This window comes from Stenella coeruleoalba (assembly GCF_951394435.1).
Source record: "Stenella coeruleoalba genome assembly, chromosome: 12".
Taxonomy (NCBI): Eukaryota; Metazoa; Chordata; class Mammalia; order Artiodactyla; family Delphinidae; genus Stenella; species Stenella coeruleoalba.
The window spans coordinates 80,421,567-80,447,821 of NC_137158.1; the positions used below are offsets into that span (position 1 = coordinate 80,421,567).

A 26,255-nucleotide genomic window follows, 5' to 3' on the forward strand; every position below is an offset into this window, starting at 1 on the left:
ATACTATTAACATAAGAAAAGCTTGACGACAACAGTGGAGTCTTTTCAGGATTTTGCCACATTGCCATCATCTTTCTTTTTGCATTGTAATCTTCCTGGGACAGTTAAACCTCTTCTCCCCACCTTTCCCTGTCTCATTCCAGCCGTTAGAGACATGACATTATGTGACAGTTGTCTCCTTCAGATCAAAGAATACCCTTTTCCTCTTTGCAAGAGTGAAGAGAAGTTTGTCTTTCCCAGAGCAGAGCGTAGGCACAAAACTAACAAAACTAAGTCACCAGAAAAATGAGTCTGCACAGCAGTGGGGGAGGGGTGCCTGGGAGCCTACTGGGACACGTACAGCCAGTCTAAAAGCTCCCCTTCCCTTCTGTCACAGGAGACGTCGTGCAAAAGAAGTGGAAGTCTGATGTTTACTGTGTAATTTTAATATAGGGAAATTGATGTGTTTTTAACAGTACCTAATCGCAGAATGTTGAAGGGAGCTTTGGAAATGCTTTCTCCAGGATTCATTATATCAGAAAAGTTAGGTCAAAGAAAAAAGTTTTTAAACAACATTTTCACACTGCCCATTCGTTTTTTGTTTCTCGACTTTTGGTTTTCGATGCGAGGATATTAAGTAGTGTTAACAAAGAGTCAGATCTTTTTAAATGTTAGAAATTAATTTTGCTTGCTTTTGTAATTCCTGTTCTTATTTCAAGTTCCCCCTTTCCTGCTTATAGTCCTCTATATAAATTATAACCTGGAACACCAGACATGATTATCTGTGGAACTTACATTGTTTGGAATTTTTACATAGTATATTAAATAATTACTTAGCAGTAGAGTTCAGCCTCTTGGTCCAGGAAATAAATTACTTTAAGGGAGCAACCCCTTGCATAAATGACTGCCATTATGAGAAATGACTGCCGGGGTAAACTGCTGCTACTGTGCGTGGTCAGGATACGTATGCGTGTGCTTTCTCTTCATATAGGCAAGGCGGCTTTCCCGGCGTGAATCAGAGCGGACTCATGGCTTCCAGCTCTCCCTACAGCCAGCCCATGAGCAACAGCTCTGGGCTGATGAACACCCAGGCGCCCCCCTACAGCATGACGCCCAATATGGTGAACAGCTCAACAGGTAACCTTGGCGGCTCTGTGCTTCTGAGGGCTGTCCTCCCCCTTCCCTCTTCTCCTCTTAGGCTGGTACCACTGAGCGTGTAAAAGCAACTCGAGCAGTCGGATCATTTGGTGAAAAGGGGAACATGCTACTTCTCTGCTGCTTGGATACTTGCTCCATCTGTTAAGACTTGAGGATTACATTACATTTTATGTAAATTGTTTTTATTCATTCTGTGTTTGTGTAATACGTGGACATATTTCAAGTGTCATTGGAGATTGCTTGCAAAGTATATACACTAAGCTCTTTTTGTCTTTGGGCATTATTAGGAGTATTGGAAGATTCCGTGACAAAGTCTATCTCCATTTGATAGTGGTAGAGATAAACATTTAAAATTCGTATTTCAGAGGAAATGATTGAAGGGCAGGACAAGGGGGTGTTTGAAATAGTTTTTTTTTTTCATTTAGGAGAACTCACCTTTAAATTTACACATGAAAGTAGTTGTTTACTGTCGCTCTTGAGAAATTATACATTTTTAAATGAATTGTTTTAAATTTCTCATGATGTTTAACTTTTTCAGCACACTTTATGATCTCAACAATTGCATTTTTACCAAATGCCATCTGATTAGTGGAGTAAGAGTATGCTATCAGTTTGTGGAAATAACAAAAATGTCTAAGACTGGGCAAATGCTCCACGTTCTTAGGCCCCCAAGGTCCCGAACCACCCTTTACAAGCCCGCTATCTAGTGATGCTGAGCGCTGCTCCGTATCTCACCTGACCTGTTAACTTTTTCTGGCACCGACGTTTGGGGTAGGATTCCCTCCTTTAGTCACTACAGAGCTTTGCATAGCCAGCTGTGCGTCCAGCAGTGCTTTATGATGTGTTAGAAAAACACTGTGGAGTCAGAGGCTGGGCTCCCTCTTATTACGTTTTTTCATTTCCTCTGCCTTTCGCCGCCTTTCTGACCTCTCCATCTTTGAAAGACGCCCCAGGAGCTGTTGTTTCTTTGTCAGGAACGACAGTCAGCTAGAGGCTGGGCTTGCATCCCATCTGAGCTTCTAGGGTTGTTGGTTTCTAGGGTCTAATTTAATAGTGCCACTCCCTGATTACTTCTCTTTAAAAGTTTATGGAAGAGGAAAAAATAGATACTACTGGTGAAAATGAAGCTTTTTAAATAAATAAATCCAACAGCCCTTCCTGATGTTAAACAGGCGTTCATCCCAGCAGGTGGATGTTTTCGTTTTTGTTGTTTTAAATGTATTTATTTTATTTTTGGCTGCATTGGGTCTTTGTTGCTGCGGGCGGGCTTCTCCAGCTGCGACGAGCAGGGGCAACTCCCAGCTGCGGTGCGCGGGCTTCTCACTGCAGCGTCCCCCCCATCCCAACCCTGTTGCGGAGCATGGGCTCCAGGCACGCGGGCCTCAGCAGTTGTGGCACACGGGCCCAGCAGTTGTAGCTCACGGGCTCAGCAGTTGTAGCTCGCGGGCTCTAGAATGCAGGCTCAGCAGCTGGGGCGCACGGGCTTAGTTGCTCTGCAGCACGTGGGATCCTCCCAGACCAGGGCTCGGACCGGCGTCCCCTGCATTGGCAGATGGACTCCCAACCATTGCGCCACCAGGGAAGCCCCGAGGTGGATGTTTTTACATTTGAAATGAAAGATAAAAAGCTTGAACTATTAGCTAGAAGCTTCCCCTTCCCTTCCCAGCACTGTCCGAGGTAATGGTGTATTGGGGTTATGACATGATGTGTTTTGTCTGACTTGCTGAAATAAAATTACTTCAGAGCATTGAAACTACACAATAAATTTTCACCCACTATTAGCACTACTCATTTTTCCCTTTTTTCCTTTGGACCCCAGAACCACAAAAAATAACCAACAACAAATAGATACCCTGCCTAAGAAGATTTATGTATTCCTGAGGAATAACCAGTTTAATGGACATTCACAGAGAGGGTTTCTTTTTATTATTATTATTCAGATAATTCAGCTATTTGTTATTTCATACAGAGGAAATGTTCAGTGAAGGGCCGTCTATCCTCACAGTCTTTAGTATGGGCTACTAGTAGTATATATATTTTTTTATTGCATTGTGCGTTTTGAAGTATGGAATTTTTAATAATTTACCAAATTTTCCTCTACCCATTTATGTGATTTGATTCCAGCTTTATTAAGTCAAACGCTACCTGATAGAAAGTAATCTTCCAGCATCTCCAAGGAGTGTTGATGACTTAGCATTTACTGTGTCTCTGTTGATAGATACATGTGAATCTGCTATAACTGTGTTACAGTCTCTGAGGGAAACAGGAATGACAAAGGAACCCAGACTGTTACAGTGTGGCTCCTGATAGGAGTTTTGGTCTGAAGGCATACGCTTGACTTTTCTAGAGATGGGCCAGAAATGGCTTGGATCATCACCACCTCAGATTACTTGGTTTGGGCTCATGGAGATAAATTCCCAGTGACAACAGCAAAGCGTTTTCTCCAACAAAGGACACTTTTGGAGAAAGTGCAGATAATACAAATGATGGCCAGTGGGGTTTTATGAACCTCAGTTAGCAGCTTTGTGCAGCCGGCATTCCAGCATCCCCTTTGCTGAGTTCAGACGGTTGTGCTGTAGGCAGTGTGCAGGGCCAAAAACAGTCCTCCTGTGTAGTGACAAATTGTTACAAGCCTCAGTGAGCAAGTAATTATTTAAATGGAGTCAGTGTGACTGTGAAGGTGGCGCCTCTTTCTTCACTTCAGATGTGGGGAGAAGTGGGATGGTGAGCAGTGGGGATTGTTTCCCTCTAAAGAAGCTTTTTAAAAATATGTAGTTAGACTAAAAGATGAGAATTATGTATTACTATGGGGAAAACTATAAATTATGTATAACCTTGTTAAAGATACCCTTATATAATACTTGTGTTGTTACATTGTACTTAGTTATGTTTCATTTTATAATATCCATTAGTCGTATAATTATCTGCATGTAAACTGTCGCCTTCAAGAAGAAATCTAAATGCTAGAAAACATATCTACTGTCTGTGATTCTAAGTTTGCCTCACCAGGAGTCACTGTACAAAGTATAGGGCATTTCCACCTGAATAACTTACAAATAGTAAATGAACAGCCGCATGGCACTGTGGCCACGCACTGTCCCCTTGGAGGTAGGTCAGCACAGGGAAATTTCAAGGCCTTGCTGATCCAGCCAGAGACGAGTGTTTCTCCTGAGCTTTTCTCGTACCCTTTGTATGTGTTAAGAGTATTCTTTATATATTTGCCACATATAAAAAGAGTCGTGACTATCTACAAATGTATACACGTAGGTAGACCCTTTGTGTTTTCAAAAACAAGGAATAAGATATTTTACGGAGTATGGTATGTTATTTACCATGAACAGAAAAGATCTGTTTGTGTGTTTCCGGTCCTGTTTTACCATCTTCTGGGAATGATTTTGCAGCCTTGCAGGGAGACTAAGTAAAGGAAGCTGGGAGAGTAGGAATGGATGTTTAAGGCCCGTTTTACTTGCACCATATGTTCTTTATGTTCTTTTTGAATATATTAAATCCAGGTGGAATAACTGCCTTAGGACCTTGACCCGCACTTACTCCAAGAAGTCATTCTAGCTCTTAAATTCCAGTACTAAGCCAGAGGCTACTAGTTGAAATGTATTTGCAGTACTCACACAGCACTTTCTGCAGTCAGAACGTTCTCTACTGCCCCTTTTTCTGTCTGAACTTTACATGCTGGATTACTGATGTCAAGAAGAGGAAGAACAGTGACTTGATTTAACAAATTTAACAAATCCTTATAATATTGGTGGTCTTTCTCTTCTGGGAAAGAAGAAAAAAATAGTGCCCCTGGAGTAACAGTGCCCTGGAAAGCATATGGCTCTTTGCAGTATTCATTGAGAATTCTGGTAAGAAGTCAAAAAGAAGCATTTTAACAAAAGGAATAGTAAAAGCCACAGTAAGGAAAGACCTTATGATCCATTTAGTAAAATAAAACTTGCACCGTAAGTAAAGCTATTACCCTATATTCTATACTTATTTATCTCTCAAAATAATATAGCATTGTACTTTTTAAATTTTATTTGTTTGCTTATTTTTGGCTGTGTTGGGTCTTCATTGCTGCGCGCGGGCTTTCTCTAGTTGCAGCAAGCAGGGGCTACTCTTCATCGCGGTGCGCGGGCTTCTTGTTGCGGAGCACGAGCACGGGCTCTAGGCGCGCGGGCTTCAGTAGTTGTGGTGCACAGGCTCATAGTTGTGCACGGGCTCTAGAGCGCAGGCTCAGTAGCTGTGGTGCACGGGCTCTAGAGCGCAGGCTCAGTAGCTGTGGTGCACGGGCTTAGTTGCTCCGCAGCATGTGGGATCTTCCCGGACCAGGGCTCGAACCCGTGTCCCCTGCTTTGGCAGGCGGATTCTTAACCACTGCGCCACCAGGGAAGTCCCAGCAATGTAATTTTAGAAACATGTTTGCATCCCCCGAATGCCCATTTTAAAATATATAATAGGAAATGAAGAAGTTTGGGGAATTTCAAACCAATATACATGCTTATATTCATCTAAGTGTGATTTTTAAATCACTGTAAATTGTCATTAATTATCATAATACAATATTGGCCTAGTTCTTTATGCTAAAAAACCCGCCTTTTATGTACATTAACACATTTCATGCATGAAGAAGGAATTAGAAAGAAATTACTATTTTTCAAAAATAATATTCAGGCATAATCTATTATAAATGCTACCAAACTGTCTGTTACAACCTTAGGAGGAGCAGGACTTAAGCCGTGTGTCCATGGCTTTGCCAGTTTCTCTGAAATTGTGTGGCTGTCGTCCCTTTGAACCCACTCTGGGAATACCTAGAAAGGACATGTGGGCTTTCATAAAGAAGCCCCTCTTTCCATACTCATCCTGCTTTCTTTCCCCATCTCTTCTTCTGCAAAGGGGGTTTCTTAATGTATAGATTTACTGGTTCCTATCTCGCTAGACGCAAGGGGTAAAACTGCACGAAAGCAATCCGCTACTTTGCACGAGGCTGTCTTCTTGGTGTAATATCTCTCAGCTGCTTTTTTGAGGTTTCACACGTTCACAAAAATAACAGCATTTTTAGCTGATCCCAATAGATTTTTCTCTGCAGCTGCATCACTTGAAAAAGCTTTTTGTTCCAGTTCTTAAAGTCTAAGTATTGAAAGTAATTTGGAAAAAAAAAAGAAAAAGAAAAACATCCCAATTATGATTTGTGTGTGTGGTGATGACTTCAAGGGCTGACTGAGCTGCAAATGGGCTTTGAAAAACAAGCCAATGTGCCCATGGAAAATACAGGCATTTCAGAGCGCATCATTGAGTGTGCTGATGTAAACTCACAGGCACGTGCCTGGGTAGGCTTTTTTGGCAGGACCTCTGGTCTCAACCTGCAGTGATGCTAACGATATTAGCAAATTAGCACCACAAAGCTTGCCAGCTAATTCGCCAGAGCCCTGCTCACTCTCTCACTGCTGTAATTAAAACTAATTATTTTCTAAAACATAGTAATACATGAATATGTGCAATAATCATTTTGTAGTGGGCAATCTGTGGAGCCTTTTTTTAAAGCTTTTTTTTTTTTTTTTTTGCACATTATGCTGCATGTGCACTGCCATGGTTAGGCCAGCACGTTGATTTGCAGAATGTAAAATGGGTCCTGTTCATAAAACCTCAAGGTTTATTTTATTTTGAAAGGGGAATGTTTTCGGTTTTTCACTCATTTCCAAGGCTCATGATTCTCTCCCCTCTCCCTTTTCTCCTTCCACCTCTCCTCACTCTGCCTCCTCACACAGCTGTGTGGTGTGACACTCACAGCCCAGTGCTGTGCAGATGGTTTGCACAGTGGGGTTCTGGAGAAATTCAGCTGTTATTCCCCGGATATCTGCACTGATTCCCTACTGTAGCCTTGTTCTTCCTTTAAAAGGAAATCTACATCCCTATTTTTGACTTGAAAATATCTAGTAGTGTTTGCAATAAATGTGTGTAAATCCGTTGTTCTTTGGTGAACCTTTCATTCTAAAGCCTAAATGAACTTGATTGAATTTCTGAGCCAGGAGCTGGGAAATGAGTTTTGCCTGGGACCGTAGGGTTGGCTTGAGCTGGTGTGGGTGTCTAACCTGGGCATTTGAGCTGAGGCTGAGGACTGATCCATGTGTGCACTGCACCAGAATGAAAGGAAACCAGCCCCGTTGCAAAATAATTAGAAATCCTCTCCTTCAAAAATTACTTTTGATTATTGTTTTTGAAGTCATCTGTTACAACCACCTTCCGTTATTGTAGCCTATGCCATATGTAATAGATGCGATTTTCAAATGAAACCATATAAAAGTGGTCAATGATTTTACAAACTATGGATTATGTGAATTTAGGAAGTTAAGAAAGCAGTAAATCCTCTAGTCAACCAGTGAAAATAGACGTATCCAGCATTTGAATCCCCCATGAGCAATTTAGACATTGGGCAGATTTCTGCTTGCACCTACTCTATTAAAGCTGTAATAATTTTGAAAAAATAATATTGATAAAAGTTGACTTTCAGTGGCTTAGGTCTTGAGTAAATGATTGCTTTTTTTCCCCCTAAGATAAAAAAGGATTGCCAGAACGTCATGCTACTTAGATTTCAGAAATGAGTATTCTCTGAGTTACAGTTGCTTTTTCCTTTTTTCTTTCCTTCCTTGGAGGGAAATTCGGGTGCCCCATCACTCAGTAGCTTGTGTTAGCGGGAGCACAGCCTGACACATCATGTATAATCCCAAACTCTTTTCTCCTGTTTTCGATTAGCATCTATGGGTCTTGCAGATATGATGTCTCCTGGTGAATCCAAACTGCCCCTGCCTCTCAAAGCAGATGGTAAAGAAGAAGGCACTGCACAGCCGGAGAGCAAGTCGAAGGTATTCCTCTCTCCTCTGCACGCGGTGTGGGGTCTGCTCGCTGCAGCTGCCGTGTGGCTCTCTCCTCACTTTTTTTCATTTGGTCTCTTCTCTTCCGCATGCCTCCATCTTGTGCGAAACGTTTGCAGTCTTCTTTCCCCGCCCCCCTCATGGTGTGGATCTGAAAGTTACTAGTTCTTACGGCATTTAACTCGTGGCTGGGGGAGAGGGGTGGAGGGACAGGACCCACCCAGAGAAATGCTTCGGGGGTGGGGAGAAGGAAGGGATCTTGCCTGGTTGGTACTTGAAGCCATTTTCTCTGCCTTCAGTTTGTAGCTTCCTGTTTTGGCCGCCTTAGCAACAACAACATACTTAATATTTTGCTTTCCTACCTTATTTGATAAATAAGGTGAACAGCTTTTTTTTTTTTTTTTCCTTTCTTTCTTTCATAAGGGGTAACCCATGCTTAGCATTCCATGTAAGCTTGAAGTAAGCATGGTGGCTCAGTGGTCCTATCCAGCATCCAGCAAACTTACCAAGTTATACTAATTAAGAATGTTGTTTTAATACTTTTACATGTGTGTGGTTTTGTGTGTTTGTTTGTACATGTCTTTATATATATATATATATCTATTATATATAAAAATTAGTCTGTTAAACTGGATGTGCTTTTTGTTATTTTAAATAAAGTTTGCCCTACCTTTGTCTTTTTTTTTTTTTTTTTATTCCTCTACCACAGGATAGCTACAGCTCTCAGGGTATTTCTCAGCCCCCAACCCCCGGCAACCTGCCAGTCCCTTCCCCAATGTCCCCCAGCTCTGCTAGCATCTCCTCATTTCATGGAGATGAAAGTGATAGCATTAGCAGCCCAGGCTGGCCAAAGACTCCATCAAGCCCTGTAAGTGGCTCTGGTTTTTTGTTTTTTTTGTTTTTTTGGGGTTTTTTGATAATTAATTCTATTTTAATGCTTGCTTATTTATTTGTTTTATAAGACTTTTTCTTCATAATTTATCCATGAAAGGGTTTTCTTTGTAGTAGTAACAAAATGAGTAAAGTTTATATGCATCATACATAAGTTGATTGCTGGTAATGAAACCACTGATGTAAAGAAGCGTCTCTATACGAAGCATGTGATTGTGTTACTGGGTCCAAACTCCTTCACGCAATGACTTTGTTTAAATGTCTAATCCATTGTGCGCTTATAGAAGATCTTTAAAATGAGTTAACTGTCCATTTACATGGGAACTAATAGCAGCCATGGAGTATATGATAAGTTTGGCCTTTGGCCTAAATCTTTCATCGGCTATTGTGTCTGAAACATCTTATTTCAAAACTGCCTATCTTGAAAATATAAATATTACACTCTGGGCACAGTTTAGCATATCATCAGCCAGGCCTTGTTTCAATCTGCCTGTCAGAAATTAACAGAAAAGTTGTAGAAATGTTAGTGCATGTGAATATCTGGAACGCTACTCTCAGATTAATGTGTGCCTACATTAGAATCAGTTGAGATAGAAAAATTATATCCTGCACAAGCCTGCTCATAATCTTGATATTAAGTGTTGATTTCATACGATATTTTAAAAAACAAAAATGGAAATGTGCATATCAGGGAATTTTTTTAGCCTTAATATTCTTCTGTCTGTAGAGCTAGGCCTTTATTTTCCTACTAAAGAAATTAATTCTGTGCCATTAAAAAAGAAGAAGAATGGCACTGTCGTAACCTTTATTTTACATTCATATAAGGAATCAAAAGATCTTTAAAAAAAGAAAAATCTTAACATGCAATTACTTGCCAAGCAGGCTTAATTAATGCGCTAATTTTTGCAAGACAATGTATTGAAGAGCACAGCTCAGGAAAAGCAAGTTGGAGGGAAGAAGACCCTGACTGCAGAATCTGGCAATCTAGTCAAAACCCCAAAAGGAGGCTGCTATTAATTATCCATTCGCTGGTTTAAGCAGATAGAGCTGAAGGTTTGAAGACTTGGTAGTTCCAGTAAATGTTTGTAAAATTCATGTGGAGCTCTAGTATAACCAGCATTTTCCTTTTCAGAGGAAGAAAGGGCAGTATTCGCTGTTACCTCCTTTGTAGACATATGTTTCGCTTTTTCAACAACCGAGATGAAATGAAAAATGCTTCTAATATGGATGAAGCAGAACTAATGGAAGAAAGAGTGCAGCGCCTTAATTCTGATATCTTTGTGTTATTTGCTTTGAGTCTCAGAAGGCAGCCAACATGGGGGGGGGGGCGGTCCCATGATCTCCTCTGGTGTTTTGTTTTAATCATAGAAAAAGTGTTTTTGAATCAGTGATACTCTCAAGTTAACAGGTAGAACCCCAGCTATAACTTTTCCAAAACATTCGTTTATTGGCTCAGAGGGGAAGATTTCAGAGGTTGAAAATATCTTTAAAACCTTAAGATAATAATTAAGAATAATAACTTATTAAAGACTACTAATAGACCATATTATAGGTTTAAAATTTCCATCTTGCTGATTTCTGAATTATAAAGAATGATTGAGATATTTATTTTAAGTTACTAGTCACATTATCTCTATCCAATAAGTCCTGTAGGAAACTATTATCAAAGCCCTCCTTTCTACTTAAATATGAGAAAAAAGAAAACTGAATTGTTGATTTCATTAATATTTCTACATACATTATCTCTCCCTGTACCATAGCCATTTTTTTGTTTAAGAATTTACGAGCAAACTTCTGGCTCCAGTCTTAGAACAAGGGAACAGCAGAAGATGTGGTTTGAGGTAGTGGGAGGTGTTAGAGATTGCTCTGTGTTGAAAAAACAGCACCACCCTCTAATGAGATGTTCATTCAAGAAAGGAACTAAAGGAGATTGTTATGCAGGACCTAAACTTATCTCTGCTATCAAATCACTGCAGATATATATTGAAGAGTATTTAACTTCTCTTTCTGAGATACAACTTTAATTTGTACTTAAAATTGCTCCTAACAGTGTTTCTAATAAAGCCTATCTAATAGCAGGCCTGAAATGGACTAAATAACAGAGATGTTCTATGCTTTGACAGTGTGCCATGGACCAGCGCTGTTTTGTTACAAAACATTCTAAAATAAAAATAAACATTTGCACATAAACATGCATATACACATATTACCAGGCATATGGTAAAGACTGCTGAAATGTAAATCTGCTTCAAAGACTTGAGGAAAAGTGTACTTATAGACTTAATTAAGTTATATGCAAGGAAAACATTTGTGGCACCATAATAATGTCTTGCTGTAATTTTTCAGCTATCTCCATTTCTTTTTCTTGCCTCCACGACTGTTTCATGCAGTAGGATACAATTTTTACAACACCAGAGCAATATGAGGTGGTGCTAGTGGCCTGAAAAAGTTAACCAGCTTTCTTCGGGGCTAGTTTTCTTGCCCATTGTTCAATGGGTAGAGTGTAAATGACGTTTATTCAGAGGTCACATCATAATTAATGTCTCTGAACAAAAAAAGTATGTTTTGAGCCTGATCAGGGATAGTGTATAGTCTTTATTTCCTAGGGCTTTTGTTTCTCTTAATGTCCTTTTTCTCTGTTTGGGCACCCAAATACCAACTTTGGGAATGGGCCAGTGTGCAGCCCAGGAAGCTGGGAATGGAGATGTTACTTGCCCACCAATCCCTTCTCAGCTTTCAGCCTTATTCGATTGTGTCCACATTCACTTAGCACTTCACTCACCGAAAACCTGTTTATAGAATATTTTAACCAGCTGTTAATTCTTACTTGGATGGTGCTAGGCTTTTCAGACCTTTCTTGTTCATGTGAGTATTCACTCAGAGCAAATAATGTACTGAGTACCTTCAGTGTGCTGTCGCTGTTGGTGATTCAAGATCAACCCAGTTCCTGCCTTGTGGAACTTAAAGTCTAGTCAGGAGAGTGGAGGGCAGACAGCTAATCCCACGCGAAACATAGGCCTCTGTGCACTGTGAGGCCAGGTACCACCAAGGACAAATAAAGCTTTTGCGATGATGATTCGGACCAGGGAGCCGGCACCAGGGGAGGCCTCTTCTAGGACCTGACATAAAACTGAGGCTTGACCACTTTCTTTTCACACAGATGCATTTGTTTACGTTATGGCACCATAGAATGCATTTTTGAAGATCTAAAAACTATCAAAAGTAAAACAGTTCTATTAACAACTGTTATCTTCATTAAGGTTTTCTAATTTTATGAGAACAAATTGAGATATGTAGAAGTTAATTAAACTTAAGTTCACTTAACAAAGAAAGGTAAGGAAAGTTAAAATACGGATAGTCAAAAACTAAGTAAATCATTACTTTAGGCCGGTTTCAGGTTACGAGAATCCCCTCCTTTCATAGATAGGAACAAACACTTCACAGTCTCATTGCTTGGGCCACGAGTAACTTTCTCCTGGAGCCCTTCCACGGTGTGGGTTTAGAGAGGACCTGGCCGGGAACAGCAGCTGGATCTTTTTACTCGGGATGTTGGCGGAGCACCTAGAGTGACTGTAAACTGAAACGACTGATTTTATATCTCTTATTTTTAAATGGAATCTCAGACTTTTCCTCTGAGTTCTTCACAGATGAAATGCAAGGGGGAGGTTCATGGTGGTGGTTTTAATTGATTTTAGGTGATAATGGTTTTTTCCTCTGGTTCTTCTTTCAAATTTTTATTTTTTAAAAAAAAGATTGGGTCCATTGTTTTCAGTGTACCTCCCAATAAAGACAAAGTTTCAAAACTATGATTTGGAAACCTCCTGTTCATAACTACCTCATTAATGATGACGAAGTTTCTGAAACGTTCCCAGTATGAGAACGCGGTGTAAAATGTGTTAGAACAGTTTCTTTTCCGAGTCAGATGTTCCCTGGGTGTGAGAATATGGTAAATAAATTTTAAAAGCTTATTTGGTTGTGGAGTATGTTCCATGATCTGGTATGTACGTGAGTTTATAGACGTATATAGGAACATGTATACGTACTTTAAGTTCTTATCTAAAGTAACTTTCTTTAGCTTCAGCTTCAAATTCTAAAAGATCACATTTTTTTATCCTACCACTCTACTTTCTTTATTTACATCAACTGTATTACCCAGTTTTATATATTTTATGTAAAGATTTTATGCTTCAATAATTTTAAAGCTGAAGGCTTAAAATTTTAGCCAGAACAGCTTGGGAAAATTACATGTTAATTGGAGGGACCTCTGCCACTCACCAGCTTGATTAGTTTCATTCTCAAGCATCCTTTCTCAGGCCCTACCACCACCACTGCCCCCATTTCAGCAGTAGGCTTAAAATGATCTTGAGCTAAATATAGTGAAAAAGAGTTAAGAAAAACTCCATCTAAAATAAGAGCTATACACTGCAAATGACAACCTAGTAAATAAACATGACTAAATGAAGTATATTATTATTCCAAGGAAATCTTTATCGAGACTTTACAAGTGGTTTTGCACAATGATCCCGGAGTTGCAGATATTACAAGTGCACAAATATTGTTACAAATACAGAGACGTAAAAGAAAGGAAAAATATACAGTTGGGCTCTTTATGAAACAGCAACTTTTGACATTTTAGAATCAAATACATAGTTAGAAAAATAAAAGACCAAGAATTAGAGCATCAGTATAAACCAAATGGGCACATGAAAGTAAACGTGTGTCCATAGATATGCTGGGAGTATGAAATAGCACACGTCTTTGTGATTAACACGTGGCTGCTTAAGAAATGTATTAAACTATCTAAACAGCCCCTTAACCTTGGCAGAGAAGTTCAAGGAATCTTAAGTCGAGAAAGCAGGTTGTTACGAGTGAACGCCAGAGCTTCAGCTGGTCATTGGTTTACAAAGAGCCCACACACCACTGGGTCCTGTGACATGTGACCTACCTTATATTTTTCAGCAAGTACCACGTGTTTGCTCTTCCTCCATATGATTTAGTTTTAATGAAGACACACATCGGCCATCCACATTTTGACAAGGAAATGTAGGAGACCATGTAGTTTTTTAGGGCTCTATAACATTACGTGTGAAATTTTAAATTCACTGTGATCATTCAATGAGCTAGCACCCTTTTGTTTTTAAAAATGACGCGAGGTGTCATTGGAATCTTGCCTTCTGGGATTCAACGCTTATATTGATAAAGTAAAAGAAAGTTTTTGTTCCTTTCTTTTTGTTTTTCAAGTATATAAAAGGGGGAGTTTGGGCCCTTTATTTAAAGTCAAAGTAAATTCTTAATTAAGACAATGTATACTTTGTGCCTGAACTAGTAGCCTTCATTCCTAATTGTTGTGTGATAGCAGTAGTTTTAAAATTTCTTCTCTTCTTGTATTTGGTAGCTCATTACTTTTTTCTCACCTTCTTCCCTTTCCCTCTGCCCACCCATGCCCCATCTCCAAATGCTCCTTCTGGGCTCTAGAAGTCCAGCTCATCCACCACCACTGGCGAAAAGATCACAAAGGTGTATGAATTGGGGAATGAGCCAGAGAGAAAGCTTTGGGTAGACCGATACCTCACCTTCATGGAGGAGAGAGGCTCCCCGGTCTCAAGTCTGCCTGCGGTGGGCAAGAAGCCCTTGGACCTGTTCCGACTCTATGTCTGCGTTAAAGAGATTGGAGGTTTGGCACAGGTGAGAATGAATGAATGAACGAGGAGATGCTATAGATAAGCTCTTACAGCAGCTTTCTTTGAATATACAGACTCGAATTTTTTTCTCACAAAGAAAAAGCGAAGCCCCTGGGAAGGTCACCTTTACTGGGATCCATGTTCATGTGCTGCAGGGGGAGGGTGCTGGGGCCAGGGACCCGGATCCGCTGCCCACTCGCAGAGTGATCTCGGTCATTTATATGGGTCTCAGTCCTCATCTGTAAGATGAGACATTTGGGCTAGATTTTGCTTTCGGGTCCCTGACAGCTCCAGAATTCTACTGAATCTGTCAGAATTTCATAGTAAATAAAAATGTTTTGCAAATGACTAAGTTGTCTAGATTAGATATAAATCAAAAATTCACTGTTTCCCTCTATCCAGAGCAATTGAGCAAGAAAACTAAGTCATCCTTCTAAGACCACGTCCACCATACCTGGGCGACAAGAAGAGCAGTGCTGTCCCTTTTTCACAGGGCTGGGACTGGCATGGGCAGAAGTGGCACCCGGAGTGCAGAATTCCAGGAGGCACTCGTTTTGGGGTCGTGCAGATGCCTCCCCTGCAATTCCCCTTTCAATTTTGTACCCTAGAGGCCACACTTTCCTCCCCAGTCTCAGCCCAGTTTTTAGCATTGGGTCTGGTTTTGTATATCCATGTCCCGAAGTAGAATGGGGGAAAGTGTCCTAAGGGGTGAGTGCCCACTGCGTCCTGGGCACTGTGCTTTTTCTTGTCACTTTTTTTCTCAATACCCGTGAAATGCAAGGTCATCAGCCCTGAAGAAGAGATGTAACAAGATGAAGTACAGTTGTCCCTTGGGATCCATGGGGGATTGGTTCCAGGACCCCGACGAACACCAAAATCCTCAGAGCTCGAGTCCCTTATTTATATAACCTACACACAACCTCCCGTATACTTTAAATCATCTCTAGATTACTTACAATATCCAATAAAATGTAATGCTGCCTAAATATTTGCTGGTACAAACGCAAGTTTTGATTTTTGGAACTTTCTGGAATTTTTTTTTTTGATTCTTTGAATTTGAAGTTGGCTGAATTCACAAATGCATCACCCAGGGACACGGAAGGCTGACTGTACAATGTTGTGGTCCAGGGATTCTCAGGCTAGGTGGTGAGGCCAGGTCTGTCTGATTGCAAAACGCAAGCCCTTATTTCTGCCCGTAGTTCTCAGACCTAGCTGTTCATTAGCACCACCTGGGAGAATTTAAAACCTGCCAATACCTGGGCTCCCACCCAGATCAATGAAAGTAGCTGCTCGGGCCTCAGGTGGTGCGGGGCCTCGCTATCCAAAGGCAGGTCGTGTAATCCACAGGTATCACCGAGGGCCCGCCCTGGTCTCGGTGCCACACAGCTCTTGGGGATGCAGGAGAGGCCTTTGTTCTCAGCCCTCCCTGAGGTGCCTCCTCCCACCCGAGACCCGAGGCCTACAACTGAAGCAATCAGAGCCTGACCCCAGACTGCCTGATCAGATGGTAAATCATAGGATGCAGACCAGGTGTGAGTGGTGGTCAGTGAAGGGAGAGGTCAGGATACACACCTCTCTCTTGCACTTAAACCCTCTGACCTTTCCCCTCTGTACCTGGACACCCCTGACCTTTCCCCTCTGAGCATAGACCCCCCCCCCCGACCTTTCCTCTCTAGACACCCCTGACATTTCTCCTATGGGCATAGACTCCCCTGACCGTTCTTTCTTTACACCTAGACCCCCTGACAGATTTTTTTAGAATCCCCAGGACGCCAAACAATTGGGTGTCACCCCTCGCAGCAGCGTAGGGATCGTCTAGACACCTCACTCTGTCAGTAGTGTGTATTCCCATGTTGGGTCTGTGAGCAGGACTCTGCTGGCTTAGCTAATGAAGCTGCTTGAACGTAGCAGTGATTCACAGCGGTGATGAGCTCCTTGGCAGCACTGTTGCTCACACCCTGTCTGGCGCTCTACCTGGTGGCCATCAGATGTGGTTGGAATAGGTGCTGCAGCCACAGACAGATCAGCTCATTCAGGGTATATCAGGCAGCGCTCTGCTTACTGTTTGGGAAGCAATTGCAAGCCTGCTTGTTGCAGCCTGGCGTTACGTAACAAAAATGGCATTGAGCGTTCCCAGGAGTATTCCATGGTTTATCATGCACCGTTTAGTACTAAGTAAATGGACATAAAGAGCTTTGTGAGAAAGTCTGAATCCAAAAATTGAACATGTCATTAAAACTCACTGTCCCCTTAACCTATGCTACTTAACACAGGAAACGTCTAAAGGCAAAATATTCCCCAAGTATTTGCAGGCCTTCACGTGTCCTTCGTGTTTCAGTGTCATGTAACTGTGTTCCCATGTGGGAATCAAAAGGTTAAAGTAATTCCTCAAATCCTTTTATAACATTTGAGGATTTCCTTTCTTTTTTCTCTTCTCTTTTTGCAGTTGTGTTCCCTCCATCCGAAGTGTGACTGGGAACACTGGGTAGTCCTGTGCACCCCTTCCCAAGCCCACAGGTGCTGCCAAGTCAGCGACCTGCTGCCTCCACAGCTCAGACAGGGCTGATGGCTTCGGCCAGGCTTTTAAGCTGGGGTCATTTGGCTGGGGCCTTATTCACCCAACACCACAAGAAAGCCTCGTGAGAGGCTGGGCACGGACCAAAATTATAGGCTCATCTTTCCGGAAGCTTGCGGCTGTTGGAAGAAGATATTGTTTTTCATATTAAGGCCCAAACACTTACCTTGCCAAATAGTTCTGTTATTGCTTCTTATGTTAGTTTTTTAGACACCCTTCTTTTTTTTTTTTTTTTTAAAGATAAGAAGTGGTATGGGGATGAGTGTGAGTGAGAGCGTACATTTGCTCAGAGATAAATTGCTGGGCCCGGACAGCACCAGCTCTGGAAGAGCGTGAGGCATTAGAAGATGCACCAGGCAGAAGAATCTCCACGAGCAGTGCTTTCTGTGTAGCTATCAGCAGGTTCCTTAATGGTTTTATAACTGTAAATGCTGTCTATGCACTACTGAGTGGGAATAATGAGCATTAGTTAAAAGAGGCAAGTGAAGAAAAAAAAAAGTAAAACAGGACATTAAGTGCTTTTCTTTTGTCTCCTGGCTTTAAACAAGCCACTTTGCTGCAAACCAATGATCCTGCCTTTTTTTTTTTTTTTTTTTTTTTTTTTTTTGCCAGGTTAATAAAAACAAGAAGTGGCGCGAGCTGGCAACCAACCTAAATGTCGGCACTTCAAGCAGTGCAGCGAGCTCCCTGAAAAAGCAGTATATTCAGTACCTGTTTGCCTTTGAGTGCAAGACTGAGCGAGGGGAGGAGCCCCCGCCGGAAGTCTTCAGCACGGGAGACACCAAGAAGCAGCCCAAGCTCCAGCCGCCCTCTCCTGGTAAGTGGTGGTGCTGCAGCTGTAGCGGCGGTCGAGCCGGGGACCCCGCCCCCATGGAGTCCCTCCCAGGCTCTAAGAAGGCCGCTCAGAGTAAAGCGAGCAGAGCAAACTGGGATCTTAGAGAGCCAGGGGTGTTCTCTTCTGCCTTGTCTGTTTAATTAGACCCCGTTGGCAGTGCTTAAGGGAAGAAAGAATAAAATTGGGGGTATTGTCATTTCTGGTCAGCACTTGGAAGGCACGGTTCTTTTGCTTTACCTTTTTTAGCCAAAGTAGACTTTGGAATTCTGAGTTTTATACCTTTATTCCTTATACAATTATTTTAAAATATTCCATCTAACCGTCAAAATAAGTCTCCCCAGTAACCTGTGCTGATGCTGGAAACGCCACTCTGCGGATTTAACGGCCAGCTTCTACCAGCTCTGCCTCTGTCAGAGACACTCCGATTTGTACGTTAACAAAACAGAATTTGGACTTGGTTTTTAATATCCCCTGCCAAGCAAGTTTCTGCTTGTAGGGAATTCAGCAAACTGTCAAGATAAAGGTCTATATAGCCCTATTTCTGAGAAAGAGTAGTCCAGTTAACTTTGACCCCAAGGTCAGGAATCTTAAAATACCGCTTAGGAATAATGGTGATTCACTTAAATTCTCATAAGCAAAATCATATTGATGATACCTTCCTTCTCTCCTCTCTCTTCACTCAGCTGTTGGAGACCCTGCCATTCTTTTCAGCTCTCCCGCTAGCTTTTGTTCTGCCTGTTAGTGTTTCAAATTTGATATTACTGGATCATTATATTCTGATAAATACGATATTAGAGATGGGAAGAAACTTGCATCATCCTTAGTTCTGGGTGGTGACCTCACTCAAGTTAAATTTGATCATTCTGTTGTCTGTTTCTGGCTGTGTCCAAGCCCTGGGGTGGTCCACGCTTAGTCACACTGTCCTGCATACAAGATGGGGCTGATCGTACCTGCCACTTCCCCCAGCAGAGGCTTGCTCTGCGATCAGATGATCATAGCTCATTGCCAGTATTTCTTGAGCACTGACAGTGTGCCAGACGCTCTTCTAAGTGCTTTAATCATTTAATCTTCATGTTAGCCCTGTGATAAAGATACTGTTCTAAAATCCCTGAGAAAACTGAGGCACATAAAATCTAAACAGACTGATATACACTAATTTGTATGAAATAGATAACTAATAAGAACTTGCTGTATAAAAAAATAAATAAAATAAAATTCAAAAATTCGATAAATAAATAATCTAAGCAGACTGGCCCATTATTGCTAGTGAGTGGGAAAACCGGGCCTTGATCTCAGACATCTGGCTCTGGCACTAGAGAGGTAGGTGTGCCCACTACACCTGTGTTTAAAGTAGCGCTGTAATCGGTAAACTGTTTACACGTAGGACGTGGTGTCTGTGAGCCAAAGAAAGGAGTTGTTTCTCCTTTAATTATTCCCTCTAGCTGATATCTGGATGGCGATGCCAATATCTAAGGCCACTTAGAGATCTCAAATAAATACTTTTTAGGCCCAAGGTGCACTTGTAATGAGCATACCTAGAGATAGATCTGTTGGTTCTAAATACAAATAGAGAAGTCCTCCTCTCTAACCCCACCCTTAAAGATTCACAGCCTTTGCCAGTTATGGTGTACTTTAAAAACGGGGAAATCTAATTTCGAAAATCTCACCACATTAACAAGCTGCCTGTGAACAGCTCTGAAACTATTTTTCCAAAATAAAAACCCGGTGGGGTGTAGGGACCAAAGTGGCAATGTCTGCGCAGATCTAAAAGTATATTTTATTTGCCAGGAAAGAACTCATGTCACTGAATGGTCTGCACTTCTGTATGGAGAATAGCTCTCCCAGTGTGCATCAGCTTCAGTACAAGAAATCCTGCTGAGGTATAGATAGTTCAGAAAGTACAGGGCCTGTTCTCTTAACAGTCAGCTCTTTCCTTTCCCCCCTTTTTTTTTAAACTACCGTTTTTATGGCAACATTATCGCTTTAACTGCACAAAAGAGCTTGGATTGCAGATGCACTTCTGATAATGCATTCTTCCTAGTGGTCCAAATGGAGCCCAAGTCCTGTGAAACAGGAAGCAGGGGAGGAAAGCTTCCTGAGTCTAGCCATTCAGCCAGTGCAAGGCCTGGAAGGCATCGTGCAGGGTGCACGGGGCCAGTCTGCTTGGCTCATGTGCTCTGCACACCGCTCAGCAAGAGAGACGGACACACGGACTGGGCAGTAGGGCAGTGAGTCACGTCAGCCTCTCAACCAAAGACCAGGCATCTCCTCCAGCATCTGTGCATTGTGGCCTCTTTGATTCCAGACCTATCATTAAGGAAAATGCCTCTGAAACATTTTTATTGTCAGAGAAGGGAAACAACTTATTCCCAGGTATTTGCCACGTCAGGGCCTCATGTACTACAAAATTTTTTTTAACTAATTTTCAACCAATGTTTGTGTTCTTTGAAGTCGGTTTTTCCCATAAGAACATAACTGTAGTTTATTCCTTACGAGTACATCCAGGCAAACAACTAAAAGATTCCTAAGAAACATTCTAGACGGTTTTTTCAAATGGTCATTCTGAACCAACTTAAATCCTAAGTGCTAATGACTTAGCATTCTAAGTCATCCCTCTGCATTCTAGTTTTGATTTGATGCAGCTGATACTGATCTGAAATTCAATCCTGTCAGCCCCTGAGAGGTATCACCCCTTAGCCCTGGGGGCTGCACCAGGATCTTCATTGTTGAGTGGCTGTGTGGTTTCTCATGCCAGAGATCCAGGTTGTATCTTCCGGGGACTAGAGTAAGTCAGCCAAAGGAAGGCTCCTGAATGAAGCCTGAGCAAGGACTGGGGGTGTGGTTGCATCTCTGAGGTGCCGGCGGGCTCTTGTTATAACAGACTGTAAAAGTTTGTGGAGATCTAATGAACGGTCACAGGAATCGCCTCCCCAGGTGGCCTGGGCCCGCCTGTAAGCTAGAGTCGGGGAGGGGCGGCGAGGGGACCCGCCTGGGAGGAGTGCGGGGAGGTGGCAGGAAGCTCCCCTTTCAGTTAGTAAGTCTGTAACCAAAAACCCATCCATCTTTGCTGGCAGGTGGCTGACTGCATTTCTATTATTAGCTGATGGGTGATGTCACAGAACTTGTCATGGATTGTCATGGATCCAACTAGGGAATCCTCAGTGGGAAGATAAATGAGAAAGGGGCTCGGGTTATAAACAGAGGTGCCCTCTGGGTGACCTCTGGTCGCTGTAGACCTGAGACATATCAGCTATTGCTCTTCTCCCCACCCTACTTCCCGTAACCCCAGCCAGAGCTGGGGCACCGGGTTCATGCTGTGTAAATTATCTTCCCAGCTAGGAGTCTGGCTGTACAGTCTCAAGTGTGTGGATGCACTTAACCTTCAGTAACCTTTGCATTGTTTACTTTCGAGTATACATCTGTAACTTCTGGCACAAGGTAGGGATATCCTGGAGAGCCAGCCTCCTGGCTGCCTTCTTTTTTTTTTTTTTCCTAAAAGGAAAGGAAAACACACTGGCAAGAGGGGAGAATTTTTCCTGTTTTTTTTTTCCATCTTAGCTGTAAATGTGAATACTTGTAAATAAGGGTCATTCTGAGATCACAGCCTTGTGAGCCATGTTCCACAGAAGATGTACAGACTGCTGTACAATCTGCTTCTTGATTTAAGAAACCAGTTATTCCTCCTGCCAGCTCTACGGTGCAGTCATATGTATAGGGTTATCCTTATACGTTTGTAAAAGACTCTACTTTGTTCTTTTATTATATCTCCTTTTTAAATACGCATTTCCAGGGTTTTACCAAAATTTGGTTTGTAAGCATGAATTGGTAAGTTTTTATTTTAAGGTATCTACATCTAAGAAGATACCTCCTTTTGAAGTTAGTCTTCCTGGCACCTGTGAGAACGTCCCTGAGTCACTCCAGCCCTGGGCACCCAGGGGAGATATTACGGAACAAGCTCCCCATTGGCTAGCGTAGTCGTCAGTGTTCATTCTCGACACAGCCAGGACCCAGGACCGGGCAGACCTGGCCTCGCTAGCAAAGTCTGGGCTCAGCTGAGGCTTTTTGAGGAGAAGCAACAGGCTCATTGCTGTTTCTTACGCCTTTGTAGCACACTCCGTAGTCTCCAGTGATTTGTTCAACTCCGTTTCCTCTAAAGTGTGGGTGGTGGTAGCTGTGGTGAGCCTTTGGAACTCCATAGGAGAGGAGCTGTGGGTAGTAACATACGCAATATTATTGTTTACAAGCAGCCATTAGTTCTGTTTGTTAGGGTTACTGTTCTGAAAGTAGTCATTGTAAACTGTATGGGGACAGGAATTCTTGTCTTTTTCCGTCTTTGGGGCATCCAGCTGTAGAAAACAGCCTACAATATAGCAAGCACTTTATTCATTCAATTAGTAGTTGTTTAATTAATAAGTGAAACCAGTGTCTATTGAACATCTAACATGCTAAAGACTGTGATCAATGATAAAGCAAGAGCCCTTAAAATATTATGTTTTCAGGTTAATTATTTGCAAGAATCCCACTTAAGTTTTTAAAAGATCTGCTCAGTTCTGAGCTCTGTTATTATAATGTAATTATAGTTAAAGCCAAGTCTTGTAACTCTGATACTGACATTAAAGAACTCCAAACCAATATGACTTGTGTTCTGTAAATAACAAATATGATTTCATAGCTCTAAAGATGACTGTTAATGACAGCATAGACATATCCAGACATTGAGAAGGCATTGAAATGATATAAAGCTCTGTATTACTTTGTATCGTTGCTTTACAACGTAAACACTTCTCATTGCCTAAGACCCAGATAATTTTCCTAATAGTCCATCAAATTGATATACCAAACTTTTCATCCCATTTTTCCTTATTCTCAGATATTCAGATTATCTCCATTATAAACAACACTGAAATAAACATTTTTCTGCCGAAAGCCTTCTTTATATTAGATTATTTTCTTGGGATAAAGCAATTACCCAGTCAAAAGGTATAAATATATTTTATGGCTCACATCGGAAGTGTGTTGCCAAATAGTTTACCAAAAAAAAGCTTTTACTGATTTTCACTGTAAACAATGTAAGAGCAATTAATTTTACTACATTGTTACCAGCAATGGATATTGTTACTACTTCTACATAAGATGATGTCTTATTTTCTTTCCTTTTTTTTTTTTTCAATAACTATCAAGGATGAGCTTACTTGATAACCTCTAGATTTTCCCCCATTTTCTCTTGGTGCTACTACTATCAGCTAACTCAGGATCCTTGCAAGGTCCACAGACTCCCCAGTCAACTGGCAGTAATTCCATGGCAGAGGTTCCAGGTGACCTGAAGCCGCCTACTCCGGCCTCCACCCCTCATGGACAGATTACCCCAATGCAAGGTGGAAGGTATGTTGAAACATCTCGGGGAGCCATACAAAATCAGATTTGCCTATTTTCATTTTTCTGGAGCAAAGTTTTTATAGAGAGAGGCAACGGTGTTCTCTAGTGAGTTTTGTAAATATTAACTACCACTAGTTTTATTCATATGCTTTACTTTGGATGGTTTTTGCAGGTACAGATTTCAAGCTTGGCTTATTTTCTCAGTAAGTGTTTGGAGGTGACTAATGCTCTGTCGTTAAGCTTTCATGTCTCTCATCTTATCAGAAGCAGTACAGTCAGTGTGCACGACCCATTCTCAGACGCAAGTGATTCATCATTCCCAAAACGCAACTCCATGACTCCGAGCGCCCCATACCAGCAGGGCATGAGCATGCCAGAAGTGATGGGCAGGATGCCCTACGAGCCCAACAAGGACCCCTTTGGAGGAATGAGAAAAGGTAAATGCCGAGGGGCCTCTGTGCAGAGTTGGTCCAGAGGGTGTTCTTCTGTCTGCCATCCCATGACTGATTCACTGATCCATTCGAGACATATTTGAGTCCCAGCTCCCCAGCCTACTAAATTTCTGGCCTTGGGCACAGTACTTAGCATCTCTGTACGTCTGTTTCCTCATCTAGAAATGGGGATAATAATGGGCCACAAGGATTAATTGAGTTAATGCACGTAGACACAGCCCTTAGAAGAGTGACTGGTATGTATTGTAAGCAAATGTGCTCCCAGTGCAGCCTGGAGTTGGTGTCATGGTCGTCATGGCATGACCTGGGCATGGGGCTGAGTGCCAGGTAGAATGCTGGTAAACCAGACGGTCTACAAACAAGAAACAAAAAGTAAGTTAAACTACATATATATGATTAAGGGTGGTGGTTGATGGAAGGAAGGAAACAAACAGGCAAGAAAGGACACAAAGAGCAATGACGTTGGGTGGAGGTCATGGAAGGAGGGGCATCTCCTAAGGAGGGTGGCGGGGAGGAGAGGGCTCAGAGGAGCTGTCAGTTATCTGCTGAGACGTGGGGAGCGGGAGTAAGTTGGGGAGGCCGAGGCAGGAGCGGGGCTGGTGTGTTTGAGGAGGTGCAAGGCTCCTGGGCACAGAGAGCAGGGGGCAAGCTGAGCACGTCGAGGCCAACGGGGCAGAGCCTTTGTGCCTTCCTGGGCATGTTGATGAGTTTGGGGTTTTATGCAGGAAGTGAGGTGACTGGGTTTTTTGTTAAAAATAAATAAGTAAATAACTGGATATTTATGGAGAACATAGTGGAGAGAGGTGAGGGTGGAGATGGGGAGACCACTGTCATAATCCAGGGAGAGGTGATGGGTTGGAGTTAGACCCCAGCAGGGAGCTTGAGAAGTGGACCCACCCGGTATATACGTTGGGGGATAGAAACAACAGGATGTGCTGATGGACTGAACGTGGGGAGAAGAACCAAGTGATGGTGACTGAGAGGGTGAAGATGTTACCACCTGAGTGTGGGCAGTTGGGAAAGAGAGGGAAATAAGGTTGGCTGTTACTACCTGTGGTGTGGACATCTGGGAAATGAACAAGCTAGAGAAGGAAATCCCGAGTTGACTTGTGGATAAGTCAGGGCGGTAAGTTGTGGAGTGTATGTCTGGAGCTGGGCAGAGCGTTGGAATTAGGTATAATCTTGGAGAACTAAGCAGAGAAGTGGTATCGACAGCTGTAGGATGGACGAGGTCACCGAGAGTTCTCACTAACATTAGCGAACACCCAGGGTGGGGTTCTCCTTCGTGGGTATCAGCCCCCAGCACTCCCGTAGCCCTGAGACTGTAGCCATCTAAGCCCGTTTTAGCTCCTCCAGTGGCATCCACGTGCCAAATGTTGTTGGCACACTTCCAGATGCAGTTGAGTCCTGTGACATTGAGGCATGCTATGAATATTTTTTGAAAAGCGTACAGAAAAATGGTGAATAATATTTTTATGGAAGTACTTATTCTGGGATCCCTTGAATAATAGTACTTTTGCTGTATTTAGATGTTTGGGGTACATGAATTTCTTGATACTGTCTTGAGTAGAGAGAAACATAAAGCCCGAAGCCTTGGCTTTCACAGGTATTACAGAGCAATGCAAAATAAAAATGAATAATCTCAAATTTTTAGATGTTGGGCATATTACCATTTAATTAACAAATGAGATTGTATTTCATATGTATTTCAGATATCTGTTATACAAAGCAAGATAATCTATAATTTTTCCTTTCAAAAGGTTTACGAGCTGCTTATTCCAAGTAAAGATTTTGCAGAACATGCAGTAAATCCATAAGCTCAGAGGTTCGAAAGCTTTGTGAGTGTTGGCGTTAGCTGTCTTCCTTAGTGGTATGAGACGCTAGAAGGAACACGTTGTTAGTGCTGTTGGTGGATGTATAACATTTTTAGACTCTGAAAATATGACAATAACATGGAAAAAATAATGAAGTTTTGGAATCTGGTTTCAAAAGTTATTGTGAAGTATTCCAGTATCCTACCCATATGCTATGTTAGACAGCGAGAGTTCTATTTCTTTTGTTTCCGTACGCCGCTAATTGTTTTATAATGAAAATAAACATGGGAGTGGGGGGTGACTGGATCACCTGGCTAGATACTAGGTAGCTCTGCAATGTGTTTTCATCAACCGTGTGAATGGTACAGTGGTTCAGCGGGCAGCTCTGCCTCGCATTTCCCCAGTCTATTTCAGCTCACCTGCTGCCTTACGGTACTGGTATATTTAGTATCAAATTAAAGCGGAGAAGCAGAAAACCCACAGGAAACATATTTTCTTACAGCCCTACCCCCTGTATAATGAAGTTTTCCGTTCCTCGGTTCACCACACCGTGGCGGCGAGCTTGGTGGCGCTCTGATTTTTTGTGGAACGACCAACGTCAGTGGCTGTCACGCTGCCTGTTGTTGGT

At 42.1% G+C, this 26,255-nt stretch overlaps 1 protein-coding gene across 7 annotated transcripts in view; it reads left to right on the plus strand.

Annotated features, from left to right (window-relative positions):
* ARID1B (AT-rich interaction domain 1B) overlaps positions 1 to 26,255 on the plus strand; it is a 412,486-nt gene that overhangs the window by 369,791 nt on the left and 16,440 nt on the right. For 4 of the 7 annotated variants that reach the window (XM_079939553.1, XM_079939556.1, XM_079939555.1 and 1 more), the window contains 7 exons: positions 971 to 1,116; positions 7,885 to 7,994; positions 8,713 to 8,871; positions 14,370 to 14,579; positions 17,763 to 17,967; positions 23,229 to 23,367; positions 23,626 to 23,798. In XM_079939553.1, the coding sequence (XP_079795679.1) occupies positions 971 to 1,116; positions 7,885 to 7,994; positions 8,713 to 8,871; positions 14,370 to 14,579; positions 17,763 to 17,967; positions 23,229 to 23,367; positions 23,626 to 23,798 (1,142 nt within the window). The remainder of the gene's footprint in view (positions 1 to 970; positions 1,117 to 7,884; positions 7,995 to 8,712; positions 8,872 to 14,369; positions 14,580 to 17,762; positions 17,968 to 23,228; positions 23,368 to 23,625; positions 23,799 to 26,255) is intronic. The other 3 variants (XM_079939557.1, XM_079939559.1, XM_079939554.1) reach the window with 2 other exon arrangements.